The 19,321-nt window shown below is 36.2% G+C and overlaps 1 protein-coding gene across 1 annotated transcript in view; it reads left to right on the top strand.

Annotated features, from left to right (window-relative positions):
• The window catches only part of USH2A (usherin), a 390,339-nt gene that overhangs the window by 47,260 nt on the left and 323,758 nt on the right, over positions 1-19,321 (top strand). Inside the window, exons 9-11 of the mRNA XM_055725922.1 lie at positions 6,619-6,814; positions 7,580-7,710; positions 19,070-19,265. Of these exons, the coding sequence (XP_055581897.1) occupies positions 6,619-6,814; positions 7,580-7,710; positions 19,070-19,265 (523 nt within the window). The remainder of the gene's footprint in view (positions 1-6,618; positions 6,815-7,579; positions 7,711-19,069; positions 19,266-19,321) is intronic.

Raw genomic sequence — 19,321 nt, 5'->3', positions numbered from 1 at the left:
ACAAGCTCTTAACATATGGCAGAGTATGTCCTTGTCACATTTATACTTAATACAACTAAAATTACAATCTTGAATTTATCTGGCATATACATCTGGATAGGTATTGCACAGCATGGCAATACCAGAAACTAAAAATTTGCATAAATCATTACAAATAGAAATCTTAGTTTAGTTATTTGCATCACCATGTTATGAAATTTGACATACCAAATGGAACTTCTTTTTTTTTTTTTTCTTTTTTTCTGAGTTCTGTTTTGATGTAGAAATATGTTGCTATGAAATTTGAGATGATGGGAAGAAAGGAATGCTTAGGAATGACTTGCAGGTGTTGAAGGGCCAGATTAAGAAAGAAGAGGAAATAAATCCTTACAGAGCTTGTGTGTCATCTTATGAAAAAAATATTTGACTTCTTAATTTACAAATTATTTTATAAATGCTTTGTGTCCTGCTCTGGGAAATAGCTTTGCCTTTTAAAAATGGAAACGGATGCACTAAGAGCAGATCCAGTTTTTGGTAACATTTATATGCAAAGACTAATTTATAGACATGAGTGGCAGTATGTTCAAAAACTTTCCTGGATGTCACATGAAAAACTGGAAACAGCCCACGAAAAAACAAATCAAACAAGATCAGCCTCACCTTAAAACCTCAGAGCCTTCTTTAAATCAGTCATACAGAACTTAGTAGAGAAAGGTAATGGAAAAATGTAGCGGAATAGTTGTAGAAATGATAATAGAAAATAGAATTTAAATAAAGCAACTCTGATAAATGCTTGAGAGGGTATGAAAGGATGTGAGAGTGTGAATGGATACAGTAAAGATTTCAGGTCTTCAGGGTTTTCTGTGCAAACAATTAATGATCTTAAACATTTGCTGTCTGAAAACTGAATATGGCATTGTTGATTTACCAAGAATAGAATAAATAAGGCTTTTTATGTTGTTACAGAAGAATCTGTCTAAACCTTAGTTAAAGGTTAATCTGTATCATCATGTTAGGCGTTGGAATTAATGATACATGGTACCTGAAGAGCTGTAAATATTAACTGTAGTAAGTGGTCACTCAATAACAAAGACTTTAAGCTTGCAGAAGCAAGCAAGCTAGCAAAAAAGTGCACTTTTTGCTAAGCTGTGTGCCATAACGTGTGTACCCAGAGGACAGGCCTGGGAGGAAGCTGGTATATCAGAATAAAAAAGGAAGGAAATCAAGCAGGCAGATGGTTGAATGGAGTTTTGGGAGACAGCAAGCAGAAAGGTACCTAGTCCAGTGCCCTTACCTGCCTGAAAATTTTAGATGACTTTTGGCATGTCTGTGGAAGTTATGGATTTGTCCGTGAATCCATCCCTGGAAAACTAGTGTAATTTCACAGTTCAAAGATCCAGGCTTCTAAAGCAATTTGATTACAAGCATTGCTGAAATACTGAAAGAACTTGTCGCAGTCTCAGATACCTTGTGATTTGTTGCACAAGTGATGACTTGCTGAAAGAACTGTGAAGTAGATCATTATCCCTCATACATTTTGATCTGAAGTTTGTAAGTTTTACTGAAGAGGTAGGCAGATGGCTACTAGCATTATGGTAGTTGCTGTCACCTCTCAGAAACTAAGTAGGCAGTTCCAGTCTGAAAATGATTTTCAGGGGCTCACCCACTGTGCAGGATACTTATTTAATGTGAAAGAAAATGGAGACACAACTGGGCTGGTGCTTCACTGTTGCTGGAAGTAGCTATTGTAGATCATAAAGCCATGTATATTTATTGAATTTCTATGATTTTCACATATTCCATGTAAGTACCCAAGTGATTAGCCAATTTGTGGTTTGGTTTTTTTTCTTCTTTCACTCCACTAAAACTATTATTGGAAAAAAAAACCACAACCAAAAAGCAAAAACCCCCGTGCAATTGCTTCCCCAGAAGAGTAAAATTATCCCTAGAATACCTAGTAACTGTGGCTACAGCATTCTCTAATGTTACAGGAGAATGAAATTTAAAGGCTTATTCCAAATAGACAAATAGAAAGAGGGAAAAACAAGCACAAGCTCTCTTACAATTTAATATCTTGAGCAAGTCAGAGCTTTAGTAAACGAGAACACACACTGAACTCATCAGCTACAAAACATGCCTTCTCCGTCTTATTTTCTAGAAGTCCTACAGAGTTGGAGTCTAAATGAGAGTTAGATGGAGTGGATGGCTGATTTGAAAATAGCTTTGAATTTTAATCCTGGAGAATTTGTGTGAATTAATTTACTGAGCTGCCTGATTGTCAGAATTACTGTGGTTGCATATGCTTTGATTTTGTAGGACTTAGCGTGGCTTCAAGTAACTTCACCAAAAAAAGCATAAATGAAAGAAGAGTTGAGTAGAAATAGATCTTATGCTGCCTGAAAACATCTGTGCCAGTGTTTGAGATCTCAGTTGTGTCCCATTATTGGAGTCTGGCATTCAGAATGGCAGATCTTATGTTCTTTGTCAGTTACTTTGCCATTGCAAAGCAACAGTAGTATCTTAAAATGCTGTTTGGCATACGGTGTTTGTAAACCATCTGTTATGTCTGTGCTTAGTTTCTCAAATTATGTTGCATCCTTTTAAGGTATGTGGAGTGTTACGATGGAACCCCATAAAACACTCTTCATCTCTATTGAAGTCACTTAGTGTTCTAGCTTTATTTTTTTTAATTCCCTCCAATACACCCTGACTTTTGAATGTAAAAGCTCTTTGGTCTTTGGGGAGTTCAGGTGGGACAGATATGGTTCAGAACTCTGCTAACATGTGGTCTTGATAGGTAGTCAAACGCTGTAGTGAGGGTGCTGAGCAAAAGCCATGGGGGAATTGAGATGACTGTCTTCAGAGCGGGGCTAAGCTACAGTGAAATAGTTATTGCCTAGAAGCCATATTTATTTGGCTAATGAAGCTAAATGGAGTGAAAGTGTACTGTCCATTTGGGTGCAGACTGGGGTCTTGTAGGAGGGGAAAAGCAATATGTGATTAACTATCCTATTTTAGTCAACATTTGCAGGGCAGCATAAATAAACATGGTTGGGTGATACACATAATAGAGGTTTTTGAAGGCAAGACAGCATTTCAAACTGACTGAGAGAGTGGCATTCTAACCTTGATATCACTTCAGCAGATTTTTATGTGTGTACTGCTAATAACGTGTGTATTATAGAAGTATATGTATAATAGTATAAAATGTATAAAAGTTTTATAGGTGTGCATGTACACCTTTACTGCAATTGAACTTTGACTGATGGGTGTGAGGTGGGAACTCCTACACAGGAAAGGGAAAAAAAGGAATAAATTCTACATAATGTAATGTTAAAAAAAAAATGTAACCCAGAGGCAAGCAGCAGGATATTTTAAGTGTTGGAGTAGAAGGTTCTAGTTGACTTTGACTTATTGCAAGTCTCAAAGTATTGTTACTATTGCCTTCTGAAGTATTTCTTTGAATAATTATTGGGTGTTTCTTCAGAGGCACTGTCCTTACCGTTCTTAGTGCCTAAAAAGGAACTTGGTGTGTAAAGGCTTAGGCTGAAGTCACAGGTGATCTTTCTGTAAGTGTGCTGCATTCAGGAATTTTGAGAAGGAAATTTTTTAATAATAATTATAGTTTTTTTAAAAAATTCTGAATTCATTATTTGAAATACATTTTTAATCATAACTTTAGACTAACGAATTCGGCCAAGATGAGCTAGGTATTTTGATCATCTGGCTCCATTTAATGTTTTCTCAGAAAACTGCTTTCACAGCAGGTGAGCAGTTCAGATACTATATATCAAGACGATATGTTTGTTATTGTCCATGGGGAAGGCTGTATATTTAACTGTTTTCTGAAGGGCCTAGATTTAACTGAGAATAAGGACATCTGCATGTCTATGGGTTTTAAGGATATGGAGAAAGGCTTGTTTTGTCAAAGTTAATGTTCTTTGTAAATCTACCGCTAGACCTTGTTCAGATTTGTCAAAGGCTTTTTGGGAATTTACCTATTTCACACATGGTAGCCAAGAATTGAAACCTGAATCTCTTGGTACCTTTGAAAATTTCAACAACTATGCTTTGGACAAATAGAGCTTTTATTTGATGAATGAAGAACTGAAGATTGCCCCTAGTACATCGTCATGCTGCCAAAACTGAAAGTTAAACACAGCAGGTCTGGAAGTTAAATGCAATTCTTAACCTAATAAAGGTGTGAGTAACTCAGCAGGATGAGGTGGGGGCCCAGTGCACACTTAATGCAACAGATGTGGCAACTGTTAGAACAGCAATTGTTTCACTGTTTTTGCCAGCTTTTGGATGGCTACTTTTTTTGCCAAGACTTTTAAATTTGCCAAAGTTTTAAAAGTCACAGAACAGGAGACATGGTAGTTCGAAGAGGCTCCATGCTATGTAATCAAATACCGTCTTTTTCTCTCTTCTTAGTGCTTGTGTGTCATTTACCAATAGGTGCAAGCACAGGTGCGCATAAGTAACTGATCTAGGATTAAATCTGAAATGAAATGACGAATGCTCTCAGCCACTGTGTGGCTGGCCAGGCACAAATGGAAATTCAGGGCTGGCAGGTTGGTAGCTCTTCCTGAGCTGTTTTCCTTTTGAGGAGGATATATTTCTGTAGACATGCTGCGAGGAGGAAGCTGCGTGAGTGGGAAGGCTTGGCTGGCAGCTAGGGTTTCTTCCTTGCACTTCCCAAGGTGTGCAATGCCTGAACGAACCTTTTTGTCTCATGTTGCTGCTGCTCTGTAATGCTGATTTTCCTCAACGTAGAGACAAAGGGAGCGAGCAGAGACAGGAAAGATGGATGCGAATGAGGGAAGGACTTGAATGAGTTTAAGCTGTGTAACTTGTGTAACAGCTATGGTCAGGGCATTCCCCTTGGTGTACTTAAACTGGACTAATCGCAATTAGGATATAAACAAAGGTCAGAGTTCAAGGTCTCAAGTGAAGGCCTACTAATTTTCATCCTTTTTCTTTCTTATTCTCTTTTTTTTTTTTCACTGTGGTAAGAAAAACTTCCTTTTTCTCTCACTGTGGTAATGTTGTGGGGTTTTGTTGTGTTGTGCCTAACAGGTTGCAAAAAAGTACAGTGGCTATTGCTATCTTACCTCTTACTGTTAATTTCATATATTAAACCTAAATTTCAACAGATAAATTCTTGTGCTTTCATTTTCTCTCCCAGCTTGTTTTTGTGGAATTGTGACTTCTCCGCAGTTCTTGGACTGTCTTAAGCTTATGTTTTCTCATTCAGTTTCTCACTTTACTCATAGCTGATGCTTCACCCATAGCATCAGCTGTGAGTGAAACAGTTTAGAAACATCAGTATTGTTTCCTAATTATTAACATATAGGCGATGTAGACACACAGGGTCTAAATAATTATAATAGTGCTTGGAGTAGTAGCCATGAAGAAAGATCAGCATGCTTCTGTAACATGAAATGGCTGAATGAAATGGCTGAATACTTTACAGAAGCAACCTAATTTGGAGCATTTGAATGCCTTCTGAAACATGGAAATTATAATTGCAATAGATTTTGTTTCTTAGATCCAGCAAAAGGCACCAGTATTTTGGGAATGGACTTTTAGTAATGCCAGTTAAATGAAAAAAAAAAAAGTTATTCTAAACATTTCTCTGGTGGCAACATATACCATTTTTTAAGCCAATTTCATAAAAAACTAGTTGGATTGCTCACCATAAAGAGATTATAATTGTCCAATAATGCTATCCGTTCATTAAGAAACCAAATTTTATTTTAGTTCTTGAGGAACCAGTAGGTACAATAAATCTAAGCTTTACTTAGAAGGTAATATTGTGAGTTCACCCAAAGAAAAAATGAGCTTCTGAGGTGCTCCTGAACTACTTAAAATATACTTTTATTGGTTTGGACTTACACTAGTTAAGTACTTGAATATCATTAGTCTTTGTATCTAATAAATCTGAAAAGAATTGAAGAAAATAGTTTGTCTAGGTGTTTATTTAACAACGTACCCAATATCCTAATATTCCATTGGTGTCATTTAAAATATAATAGTTGAATACGTTTAGAGATTTGTTTTGGTTTTTTTTTTTAATATTTCTTGAAAATTTCACGAAACAAATGCACTTTAAGAAGTGCTGATATTTCAGATACTCTGTACTGTATCACATATTTGGCCATAGGAGGCTTTTTGTTTCACTCACAAGCTCAAGTGATAACTGTACAAACTACAGTTACTACAATAACAGACATTGTTTAAAATGCATCAAAATGGATGTGTTAGGTGGATATGTCTTCTGTACCTCACAGTAGGCACTATTTGCATCTTTTGAGTTTAACTAAATCTGAATCTCGAGATGGTAGTCTGTGTTGAGTATCTAAATACTTAAAATTTTATTCTTCTGCTGACCTTCCTTGATTTTAATCTGCTGTTAATGTAACTTTAAAAGTTTTTATTTTTTTTATAAAAAGTGGTGGTTTTATTATTTTTCTATATGCTTTCTCACTTCATGTCTAAACCAAGATTTTTCATATTTAAATGGGAGAAAGCATATAGAATGAAACATGGAGTATAATGATGTTCTTCTAAGGTAAAGAAGTAGTTTTAGGTTTTCTTGGGTTTCTGTTTTTTTGTTTGTTTGTGTTTTTTTTTCAGTGCGACCGCTGTTTGCCCCTGTACAACGATAAGCCTTTTCGTCCAGGTGACCAAGTTCATGCCTATAATTGCAAACCTTGTCAATGTTACAGCCATGCTGTAAGCTGCCACTATGACTTAGCGATGGACCCTTTTCCTCAGGAGCACTACAGAGGCAGTGGTGGAGTGTGTGATAACTGTCAACACAACACAGCTGGTAAGTCACACAGAAGAGAACGGACTGTTTGTTTTACAGTCACTTTTTGGCCAAGTCTTGTGTCAGCTGAAATTAGTAGTGCTCAGGGGCTGACATTCCAATAAATTCTCATGTTATACGTATTTTTAAACTATCCAGATAGTGCAGGAATTGTGTCAGTACTGAAGCTACAGGAAAACATGGCTAAAATTTGGTCCCATCTTGTATAAAATCTTCCGTGCAAAACACATTCTAATAAATAATTCTTATAGTTTCAAAGCTGTTTGTTGCACATGCTAGAGCATTTAAATCCAGAATATTGTCACTCTAATTTAACCAGTCTGATAACATTAAAAATGTTGCCAAATTTTGCTCTAATGTTTCTATTCTGTGTAAGTAGTAGATCTGAATACCTTTTTTTTTTTAATAACCTTTCTCTTCTATTTCAGTTTTCTTGGCTTTATCTAGTAGAGGGAAAAAAGAAAAGTTTCAGGTTCAACGATAATTTTTCCAAAAAATGTATAGGCATTTGCATGGCACAGCTTTTATATAAGTGTGGTATTATATAACAGATGGAAGTTTAATGGAGTAAAACATAGTTTGTAACAGGTTCATTGTTTCATATGCTCTGGATCACTAAATTGGCAGGTAGAGATGAAAGGTGCATTAAAATGGACGTCCTGAAAATTATAGAATCCTCTCAAAGGAATAGAGTCTTTAATTTTGAATTATACAGCTAATTTTAATGAATTGGAAGCCATAATGCATAACCTTTCTTTCATGCAGGAAGGAACTGTGAGCTGTGCAAGGATTTCCATTACAGACAAGCAGGTGCAGATCTTTCAGCCATTGATGTTTGCAAACCCTGTGACTGTTATGCAACAGGCACCGAAAATAAGAGCCTCCTGTGTGATAATGTAAGTAGACTCAATACAGAAAAATGAGAGAAGACAAAACGTGATCAGCTTGGGTAGATAGTAATAAGATTTTACAAAGCTTAAATTTGGCCTTTTCAAAATGGTAATTGACTTCTATCAGAGACTGAAAGCCAAGGAAACACCAAAAGCAATTTGGGATGTACTGTTGAAGAGTTTTTCATCTAGATCAGCAACAGACATAAAAGATGCTGTATGAATTTTCAGAAGTGAATAGTAGTTTTGGGATTCTGACAGGCACTTGTGTACTCAGTAATATTAAAACGTCCAGGCTTTGAGTGTTTTTGAAGGTCTTGATATTGTCTTAAAATTACAAACAACTTTTAAAAATTCAGGCAGTAAGCTGAGCCTGGAATTCAACTAAAATTAAGCTAGTTTTTTCTGTAATATGACAAGGATTGATCTCCCTTTTAATTCATAAAATTCAATTAATAAAACCCAAACACACATCACACAGTGATGTGGAAAAGAGACCACCAGCTATGTTTTTTAAGCCTATGGACCTTGTTGACATGCAAGTTGTATAGTTTCGTAATGAATCTACCTGTAACTTTCAAAAAGTGCATGTCAAAATAAAGTAGGAAAAGTGACTGAAGTTTTGAGCATACATTAAAAGGTATGTTGTGGTTCGTTCTATTCACATATGTTCTGTCCATTGCCAAAACCTAGATTTTTGTTAGGAATAGGGAAAAAAGAGTTTCTTTGAAATTTATTTTAAAAACATTTTAAAGGTAGAACTTGTTCTACAGGGAATTGAGAGAGAACTTCTTCAGCTGGTTGCTGCACTTCATGTCTCTTCTTTTTTCCAAACGTATTTTATAAAACAATCTCTAGCATTTTCCTTAAGATGCCTGTTGTTATTGCATTTTTAAAACTCTATTTAACTTTTATTTATTTTGTGGATCCTGTTGTATCTTCATCCTTGGTTCTACATTATAGCTATGGCACAAATACACGCCCAGTTAGACTCCGTACACCTTTGCAGGACTTCTGCGTTGGTGCATATGCTGAGTCATAAGTGAATTTAGCACGTTTTTTTTTTAAAGTAATCCCTGGTAGTAGAAATGAAAATTAATTTATAATTAATAATTATTAATTATAATTATAATTTATAATAATGATACTTTTTGCCAGCATCACAGAAATGAAAAATAAAACAACACAACTTGAAAAACACAGGTATCGTGTTAGGACTATTTTTTAAAGTATAGGAATAATGAAAGCAAATGCTGATGTGCACGTCCGTGGTTTGTGGTGAAATGTTAACCTAAAACAATTTTAGCTGTGTTAATAATCAGAGGAAGAGTAGTTTACACAAATCACTGCTTTATAGTGAAATACACAAGAATGTGGATTAAGCTTGACTGTGAGAGTATGAACGGGCAGATAAAATGGAAAAAAATGGGGGAGACTATTGCTCAATAAAGCATCAGTTGACTGCTGCAGTAGAGGCAGAGCAGGGAGAAATGATTAAGAGGCATTAAAGAATAGATTAATAAGGCTGAGGACTAAAGGCTGAAATGAATTACATGAAATAGGAAGGCATCATTGAAGGAAGTGTTTCCAAATCTGACCTGTGGAAGATGGAATTGTAAGGAATAAGGACCCTGCTCATGAAAATTAATTGTCACGTCACAATGATAATTTTCAAGGAAATATGCCAAAAATGAGGCAGAATACACTTTTACTGTATAACGTAAGATTTTCTGCAGTTCATCAACATTTTTTTCTTTTTGCAAAGTACCAGTTGTACCTCTTGGAACTTAGTGACAGAAAGTTTCAAAATTAATCTGTTGAATCACAAATTAATCTATTGAATCACACAAAGAATATTTACTCATCAAATGAAGTATTATTAATGTGGATAGTGTACAGGATGGGTAGAAGTGCTTACTGTAACACATTTACTCCCATCTCAGTTCATTGGACTGACCATGAAAACTTTATGTTCTGTTCACCTGTTTCACTCTAGCCTTGGTGAGAAATGCACATAGGTGTGTAGCGTTTCTCCCTTTGCATAGGTTCTCAGTTTTTGTACGTCTGTAGATCGTGCCCACTTATAGATCAGTGTGTAACTTTATTTGTATTTTACAATGCAAACTAACATATTAAAAGCTTCAAAATTATAACTTTATGGCTTATAGTAATGAGTGGGATTTTAGAAGAGTGGTGTAGCAGTGCATTCATGAGCAGTTTGTTAGATCTTTTTTGCAGAGAGGTCTTCCCCTGGGGCTCGTGGGTACAAGAGAGAATTGCTACAGCGTGATAAAATTTGCCAACTGTGCTGGTTATTGACATCTAATCAGTGTAGGAAAGATACATGTTGGTCTCATCCTCTTTGCGAACGTTTGTCACAAAGTATTTCAAACAATCAGAAAATCTAGATGAATTGAGGTACCTGAATTTTATGAGAGTGAAAAAAGAATTGGCAACCTTCTTGCCTTCTCCCTAACCATTCACACATGAGAAAATTCTGCCAGAATACTGCTGATGTGATCATTCTTGCTCTGTATGGAGAACTGGAGGTTAGTATCTTCTGGCCCTTATACCACAGTCCTTGCCTCATTTTCCTTTGCTGCTTTTTACCTGGATTGCTCTACAAACGCTTACATGTTCAATCAGGCACAACAGTTTGTAGTCCTTTCATGATTCTATTATAATATGCCATATATAATGGTGTGGAAAAAAAGCACTCTTTTTTCTTTTCTTTTTTTTTTTTTTTTTTTCCAGTGCATTTGTTTCTAGGCAAAGCTGAAAGTGCTGCTATTGCTTTTATTTAGTCTTTGAAGGTACCATTCTGGTGTCAGTGAATTTAGGCATCTTTCTTTACTCACACTTTGCTGATTTTTAAAAATTTACTCTTAACATGCAAATAAATATGTATCATGTACTTATTGGTGCAAAAGAGCTGTACTTTACTGCAGAGGGTATTGTTCAGAGTTGCAAAGACTTAATTGCCTTCTGTCAAGGTGGCAGCTGTATTGTCTAGTCTTGCAAGAAAACTCTTTCTAAGGCAAGAAGATGAAGAAAATGTTAGTTACTTTTTTCTCTGCGGAGTCAAAGGAAAACGGATTCCAGTGCTATCAAGCAAGCTTTTGAACAGGCTTTAGATTTCACCTTTCTGTACGCTTCCTAAATATTGCTCTTTTGAATTTCTTCATTTTTCTGTCAGAATTTTGAAAGTTTGATTTCATTCTTTTTATACATAATGGAAAAGCTAGCTAATAGCTGTGTACATATATATATATTTTAAACCAAAGTAGAATCTTTATTTCTGATAATTTTACTTCTGAGTTGATAAATTCTTCGATCTAAAATTAAAATATGCATTCCTCTGTTCTCATTCTTCTACCTACACAGTTTCCAACCCATTTATTGTGATTGACAATAAATAAATAACTGGAATGTGTGTTACAAGGGAAAGAACATAGGTAAAGCAGTTAATTAAGGGCGTTTCAGCCAACAGATATATCAAATAGAATAAGAAATATAAAGGATGCAAAAAAATCAAGTTATAAAACACCGTGTGGCTTTTGAATCCTGATTTCCCTTCATGGAAGGCCTTTAATCCTATTGCTAAAATGAAGCAAAATGAGCTTTTTATGTTAAATAATTCCATGGTTTTATTTCTGATAGGTTTTGTATCATGGAGATGCTGGTTTTCTGTGATAGTTTGTCAAATTATTTTGGAGATTTAGTCCACTCCCATCCTTTGAACTGTCATGGGCAGGGGTTAAAGACCTCATTTTGCATTTTGAGCAGAAGTGTTAGAAAGCTACTGACTTTTGAAAGTCATCATCTGCAATGACAAGAAGAGATAGTGGGGGAGTGAAAAGGAACTTCATTATTGCTGCTTATTCAATTTTCAGTTCCCAAAGCTGACATACTGAGAATACTCCCAGGTATTCGGTGGTCAGACCATTAACCTATGTGTGTGAGCCAGCACACCTTACAGTTCTCATTTCCTAAACTGAGGGAAAGGAAAAGTTTTCAACTCCCTTGCTCCCATATCCTGCTTCCTGAGATTGCAGTCAACAGGATGCTGGGGTCCCTGCCAGGTTTGCATCGAGTAAGACAGTAGTGAGAAATTTATGATTAGTGCAACTGCAAAAGGATTATTTTTTTTTGTCAGGTGTTCTGGGCTTCAAAAATAAGTTGGCTTTCGTAAAAGAAACTTAGAAACTGCCAACTTCGGAGGTTTTTTATTTACATCAAGCTACATCTCATATTTATTCTCCAGAATTGGAGATACTTTGATTACATTTCTGGCAATATGTATCTTCTATTACAGATACCAAAAAATAGCTATCTGAAATTACAGGGATATCCAAGGAGAAAAAGATGGTTTTAAACTTCAAAATGGTTTAGGCCAGCTAATTTTTTCCCCAGCAAATTCCATTTTATACTTTATGAATACATACGGTCAAAAGTTCTTAAGTAGGCAGACGATATATTTATGAGACCGTGATTTGTACGTGTTTAATATCTACTAGATGAACTCTATGGCTAAATAGTTGCTGTACAATAGACAATAATTAAGGCAATTCTTTGAAATACGTCACCCTTTGTCCTGGATACTGAAATGTCTTCTGAAACCCTTATATCAATTTCATAACTGGACATCGGGAGGGTTCATGAACAGGCTCCACTTTGAATTTGTGATTCTAGGTGTGATGAGTTTGTGTCCCCCAATTAAAGACTGGCATCACTACAGTCTAAAGCAGTGTGAACTGCTCAGTATATCTAAAATTCAGAAATCTTAAGCAGTCTGCTTCCTGATTAAGGACGGTGCTGCTATAGCTGTGATTTGTGCAGGAGGAAATTGCTTGCATACTTTTTATAAGTTTACATTCGAGGATATGGGGCGACTGTGTATTTCATACGTAAATTATAAATGACACAAGGGATATATGCCAACTCAGCATCGGCGATTTTCTGTATCAAATAACAATTGTAATTATGAGGTCTCAGGATACACCACCACTTGGTAGCAATCCTCAGCTAGACTCACTTCTGTAGTGAACAATCTAGACAGATATTTTCCATAAGTGATTTACTACCAAGGTAGTCATGTTAATAGACTATTTCCATCCGCTTACTGTTTGGGTCAGAACCAGGCCTCTCAGGCATAAGCAACAGGAGAACAGATTGCTTTCTGCTCTTCTATAACCAGCATAATTAAAGTTTATTTCTTCACATGGCAGATAGCATTTGGATTGGGGGAAGGTTCAGTAATATCTCCAGTGCCCAAATGGTGAAAATCCTGGTTAACGAAACCTTTCAATATTAATTGCTATCGGTATTCGCAATGATACTGTTGTTTCCAGAGTTAAGGTGGACTTACAGAAATAGTAATAAGAGCAACCACTTGGCTTCATAATTCATTTGGATTTTTATGTAGTTATAGAAATAGTTTGTTCTACCCATTTTGATGCAGATTTCCATATTATAACCTATTAGTCCACCTACTTCTGCAGTATTGTAAACATTTTTGAGCTTGTACAATTTTTTTGTGATAGGATCCATTGCCAGGCATTTCACAATGCTGCTGGATTATTTTGGTGCTTCTCTGTCCATACAGAGAAAGTAAAGATATTATTTTTCTTTATTTCCTGTCTTTTAAAACCAAATTTGCCCCAAATTAAGCCCAATTATTAGTTTCTTTCCTAACTTCATGCGGTAACCAGTTTTCACATGAACTTGAGCGTGCGTATATACCTTAATTTTGATTTTCTCTTTTAGCTAAAATTCTAGTTCTTTAAAATTAATTTATTGCTCTTTACAGTACATTTTCTAGTTTTTGTGTTGTACCTTTCAAATATTTAAGCCGAAGCCTTACCTTTCCTTCTCATGTCTTAAATATGAGAATCCTCTTTAGTACATTGCAGAATGCAATTTATCTTTCCTGGAGCAGTATCATATTGTTCACAATTTATTTGTGATGGCCCAATATCACTCCCAGGTTGTTTTCCACATTACTGTTTCTTCACAATTTTTCTTTATTTCACATTTGATTGATGTTTCCTTGTTGCGTTATGTTTTGAACTTCTGCATTTACTTCACCTTTCCTGAGTTTAGAATGTTTGCACAAAGAGTAAAAGTGGTGTTGAAAATCAGCCCACTGCAGGTGATGCCAGCACAGCAGTGCCCACCCTGACCCGGCCAGTCCCACAGCATCAAGACGTGGCCAAGTGCTCATAACGGGGTCCACTGAGAACCCCAGCCAAGGCAAAGTGATAAATGGGGGTCCATCCAGGAAGGCCAGTCTGGAGCCAGCAGGAGATGAGGATGGAGATGTGGCTGCAGCTGAAGTCCCCTACAGGAGGCAGGGGACAGGCACAACTGCAGCACAGCCCATGCACGGTGCAGATGCCCAAGCTCGAGCTTATCTGGAGCTCCTGGGCTGTGGGCAGAGGGTGTGAGTGGATGCCCCAGGTGAGCCTGCTGAGGGCCATTCAGGCTGGTTGGTGTCCTCAGGGTCATGATGGTGCTGCCTGTGCATCCTGAGCTGGGGTGAGCTGCGAGTCTTGCAAGCGCATTCTCTCCTGAGTCTGCCACTGAAAATACTGCAGAGCTTAGCATCCAGGGCAGGCAATTACAAAATCCTACTAACCTTCCCAGTTTTGCAAGTAGTTTTACCTACTTTTTTCCCCCTCCACGTACTAGTTTTATCTGGAGCATATTTCTCAACTTTTTTCCTCTAAAATTCTGCACAGCTGCTTGAGGTGTATGCAGTATACAGCTGTGTAATATGGGGTGCATTACATTGGCATATTTCCCTTAGCTGATATTCATATCTTTTGTAATTCCATGCTTACTATAGAAGGCAGGGTTAAAGTGGAGTTATAGAATTGAATTTATTCTGTATTTTGGCAGCTAAATTTCAGTAGATATCTCCAGCTTGATGTCTTATATTGGCAGGAAATTGCTGAGTAAGCAGAATGGAAAGATTTCTACTCACATGGAGAATACAGAAACAAAATAGTCATTTGTAAATACAGTCAGAGGCTCCTTTTTGTGTTGGCTATGGAATCTTTTCTGCATGACTTTTTTTCACAAGACTTTGAAATCTGTGTTATGGCAGAATGTCAGTGGATTATTTAGACATCCTCTACTCAGGTACATAGAAACATATTTTCACATCTATTAAGAAGTAACCTGATAAGCTTCCCTCTCTAACAAAAACTTTGGTTTTCTATAACTTCTTCTCACTTAGGTTCTTTTTAGAACCAGGAAACCAGTTGCCACTTGTTTTGATCACAGATGGAAAACACTTTTCTATGTGACAGAAATGTAGGAGGAAATTTATCTAGGGAGATCTCCAAATGCTTTCACTGGCTGGTTCCTGGAGAAACTTTTTGTATTCCACAGCTGGGCAGATATTTCTCCCTCATTCTGAAGAGTTGTCTGTATTCTTCTGGTATCATTTTTTACCCTATTCAAACAAAGTATGGAGGCATACGTTTTCTGCAGCTGTGAATGGGATGAAAATTACTGCTTCTTGTAATAGCTTGACACTTAAAACTGAGGAAGGTGCTGGTGCTCTGTGCTTCTCTTAGCACTCGGTAATCTACACATTTCACTTGTTGCATCAGGAAATGGCTACCAGCTGCTCATGATTAGACTTGGGTTTCCATGTATGTATGATAAGAACAGCCATACTGGGTGAAATGATGCTTTCATCTAGCATAGTGTCCTCCCTAAGAGTTACCAGGAGCTGGTGTGAGAAACATGATCCTTCTGCGATATCATTTTGTAAATTCCAGTTGTTTATGGGTTTGGGACCACCTGAAATAAACTCAGGGGTTTCATCTGAGATGTGATGTTTGGTGTCCACATATGGAATTAATCTAACTTATTTTTTAATGCACTTCATAAAAAAGTGTATTTTTCATTATTTTAAATTTGCTTTCTGATCACTTCTTGGGTGTCCTCTCTTTCTTGTATTGTGAGAAATAATGAATATTCATTCTGTAAGCCATTCATGATTTTATAGACATGTATTCCCTTCATCTTAGTCATCTTTCTAAAGTGAAGTGGCTTATTTTTTAGTCTCCTTTTGTTTCTACCTTTGCTTATTCTACTCACTATGCAACCTTTTATTTTAGAGAGGTTAACCAGATACACAAGTTGTGCAAAATGTTGATACACAGTGGATTTTTATGACAGAATGACATTTTCTGTATAATTTTCAGTTCTTCTCCTAATAATTCCAGTATTCCTACTGCCTGTTTAGTTGCCCCAGAGTATTCAAATGATTTTTAGGGGAATAGAGCATCTCTAACAGCTTCTTTCTTGAGTGATAGTAACTAATTTTGGACTCATCGCTGTCTACTTGTAGGCAGCATTGGTTTTCCCCAGATGTTAATTTTGTACTTGATGTAGAAATTAATTTGATATTTTGATCATCTGTTTGGTTCAGTGTATATGATACTTCCAGATGTTGCTGACTTAAAGAAAAGCAGTATAATCATGAAGCATGATTTTTCTTTGCAAATAAAGGTACCAATCCTTTCCCATATATCAAACTCATGTTTTCATTTCTGTTAATTCATGCTGTACAAAGACTACTAGTTTGTAGTTCTCAGAAGCTTTGTTACAGCCTTTTAAGGAATTTAATGTAACTTGTGTAATTTTATTCCTCTTTTGCTGAGGTTGATGTAAGCAATTAATAACTCAGTAATTTTTATATTTCAATTCATCTACAACTCTTGACTCGTGTAGTCGCTTTTCATCAATTAGATTTTGCTTCTGATACTTTGGTTTGAGACTAGTCTTGAAAATCATTCCTAATATAGAATGGTAACATATCTTTCGTAGTGAACAGCTGTGAAATACTTTCTTTGCAATCTCTGTTGTGGTTCTGTCTTTCCTGAATGCCGCACAGATTCATAGAAGCATTAGCTGGTCATCTCCTCCATCTCAAAGCAGGATTGTTGTCAGTGCTAGATCCATCTGTGCTAGATCCAGTCATGATTTTGTCTAGATGAGTCTTGGTATCTTGGGGATGGAGATTCCACATCCCTTCTGGGCAACCTCTCAGTGATGCTGCACTCCCTTCTTAGTGAAAGGTTCTGATGTCCAACTGGAAACTGCTAATCATAGCACTTAAATATTTGTTTCCCTCACTGATTCTCTGGTATCTTCCATTATTTCTGACATTTGAAAAATATTCTTTTTTACTTCATGCCTTAAGCATGTTGCTTGTTAAAAGCGGATTTTTGTATTGCCATATCCTAGTTTTAAAATTTGTTGGTGGTTACTCTCTCTTATTTAACTTCTTTATTTTGATCTGATTTCCACTTTCTGAAGACAACTTTCTGCATGTAATACTTTCCTACATGCAGTAGCTTTTGGAGTAACTTTTTAAAGTTTTTTTTGGGTATGAGTTATATGTTTGAGTGCTAATGAGGTATTTATAGAATACTAGCTATTGTGTAATCCGAGTATGCTATGATCACTAAAAGAAAATGTTTCTTTTACAGTTGTGTATTAAGCTAGGTATTTTTCTTCATTTAGGATTAAACTCAGAGTTGCTTTTTGCATGTGAGTTCTCAGATGAATGGCTGAGATGCATGACTGGGTCTCTTACAACAAAATATATGGCTAGATCAAATCTGGTCTAAAAGGGAATAACTTGAAAATCCTTGTTGCTGTGTTTTCTGCTGTTGTGGTCTCTTAACTCTTACCTTTTTGTACTTGCTGTTGTCTGGACTTTTATAAAATATTGTTTTCTTGCCTTTTTAATATCTTCACCTTCCTGAAAAATGCGACTGGTACCATCAGTAGATGATCTTTGTCACAAATGCATGTTGAAGAGGTTTTATTGGACTACAGAATCCTTTTATCAGGAAGGGGTAGGAATACATGCTTCTTTAACTTTCATTCAGTGTTTTCTACACTAAGAATTTCCTATTAGATGTTGAAATACTCTGTCTTGTATTAATAAAGCTTAGAGCTTCATTGTAGATTGGAGGGTGTGATAATAATGTTTAAGGGGAATTCTCAAGTGCCTTTGTCTCTAACGCCACAGGACCCTCCTGTTGTTTTAGCTTTGCTTTATTCATAGGTTTAAAATGAAAAAGAGAACTGTTAAGAGAAATTTTTGTTCTGGTAGCTAATTAAAAGCAAAGTTCATTGAACTACAAGCAAAGTACATTGCACTATAGCTGTTGCTGTTGTAGATGAATAACTGGTTTTGAATCACTGTACTTTTTCATATTTGTAAATATTTGCACTGAAAAAATACAATGACCCAAAAAATTTCTTATAACGTAAAAATTGTTTGCTGCCATCTCTGCACTCCCTAGTACACTGGGGTTAGAAAAGTTACTCTTTTTTTCCTTGATTATGAATCCTAAACCTTTTACTAGTTCACATGTCCTGCATGTCTGCGTTGCTTTGGCACCCTGTTCTCTCTGTGTGGTGTATTGACTGATGTCTTCCATTCTTTTCCCCATCCTTGTGCCATTGTGCTTTCCCTATCGTCAGTTCGCCCACCATATTGGAAAGTGATGAATATAGAGATTGTTTTGGTTGTTTTTTTTCTGGCTATTAGAGGTTTGAAATGGAGATGGCTTTTCAGGAGCCCTTTAGTCTTGCACAAGATGTGAGACGTACTCCCAGATCATGGCCCAGGCATAACAAAGGATGCTTCAGCTCCTTCCAAATAGCAATGCCACCCATTTAGGGAGTAGGAGAGGGCCTTTATATCCCACCATTGAAGTGGAACACTTGGATCCCAGCTGAACCAAGAAAAGAGGGAGAGAGTTTCAGATCCTGAGCTGTTGGGTCACATCTTTCTGTAAAGCAAGAGAAAATTTACCTTGGATGAGTGATCAGAAAGGAAATCTTTCAATTTTCTTTCATTCTTATTCAACTAACATTTTCAATAAAAGAAATAAGCATATGGTCTGAACAAAAAAAAAAAAATCAAAATTGACCTTTAAACATAATACAGTATTCTGTAGTAACTGTGATTCAAAAAAATACCATTTGTTTTAATAGACGTCATTACTTATACAGTAAAATTTTGTAATTATTCTTTGCAGTTTTCTCTGTCTGAATGGTAGACATTGCCACATTTGGTCAAGTCTTTTTTCCTTCTGTTTTGAATGAACAGGACTTTTACACTCTATTTAAAAATTGAATAGTTACACTCTGTTTAATATTTCCTTTTTTTCTCTCAACAAATTAGAAAAGTATATGTTACACAGGCTTATTTTTTCCTTCCATTTAAAGTTTTTTCCTCCCCAACTCATACTCCCATTCTTGTTGCTAATGAATGTATCATCTAAAAATAGATATGTTCATTATTTTATAATATTTTGTATCTTTCTAGATTGGAGGCCAGTGTAATTGTAAGAGACATGTGTCTGGCAGACAATGCAATCAGTGCCAGGAAGGATTCTACAATCTGCAACAGTCAAACCCTGATGGCTGCAGTCCCTGTAACTGTAATACCTCTGGGACAGTCGATGGAGATATTACCTGTCACCAAAATTCAGGCCAGTGCAAGTGCAAAGCGAATGTTATTGGTATGTGTAATGCAAGAGTTTGGAGCCATTTTTCTTGTTTTCTCTGGAAATAACAC

The sequence above is a fragment of the Falco cherrug genome, chromosome 13, assembly GCF_023634085.1.
Source record: "Falco cherrug isolate bFalChe1 chromosome 13, bFalChe1.pri, whole genome shotgun sequence".
Classification (NCBI taxonomy): domain Eukaryota; kingdom Metazoa; phylum Chordata; class Aves; order Falconiformes; family Falconidae; genus Falco; species Falco cherrug.
Note: the sequence above shows the minus strand (reverse complement) of the source record. Positions and strands in the feature narration are given on the sequence as shown.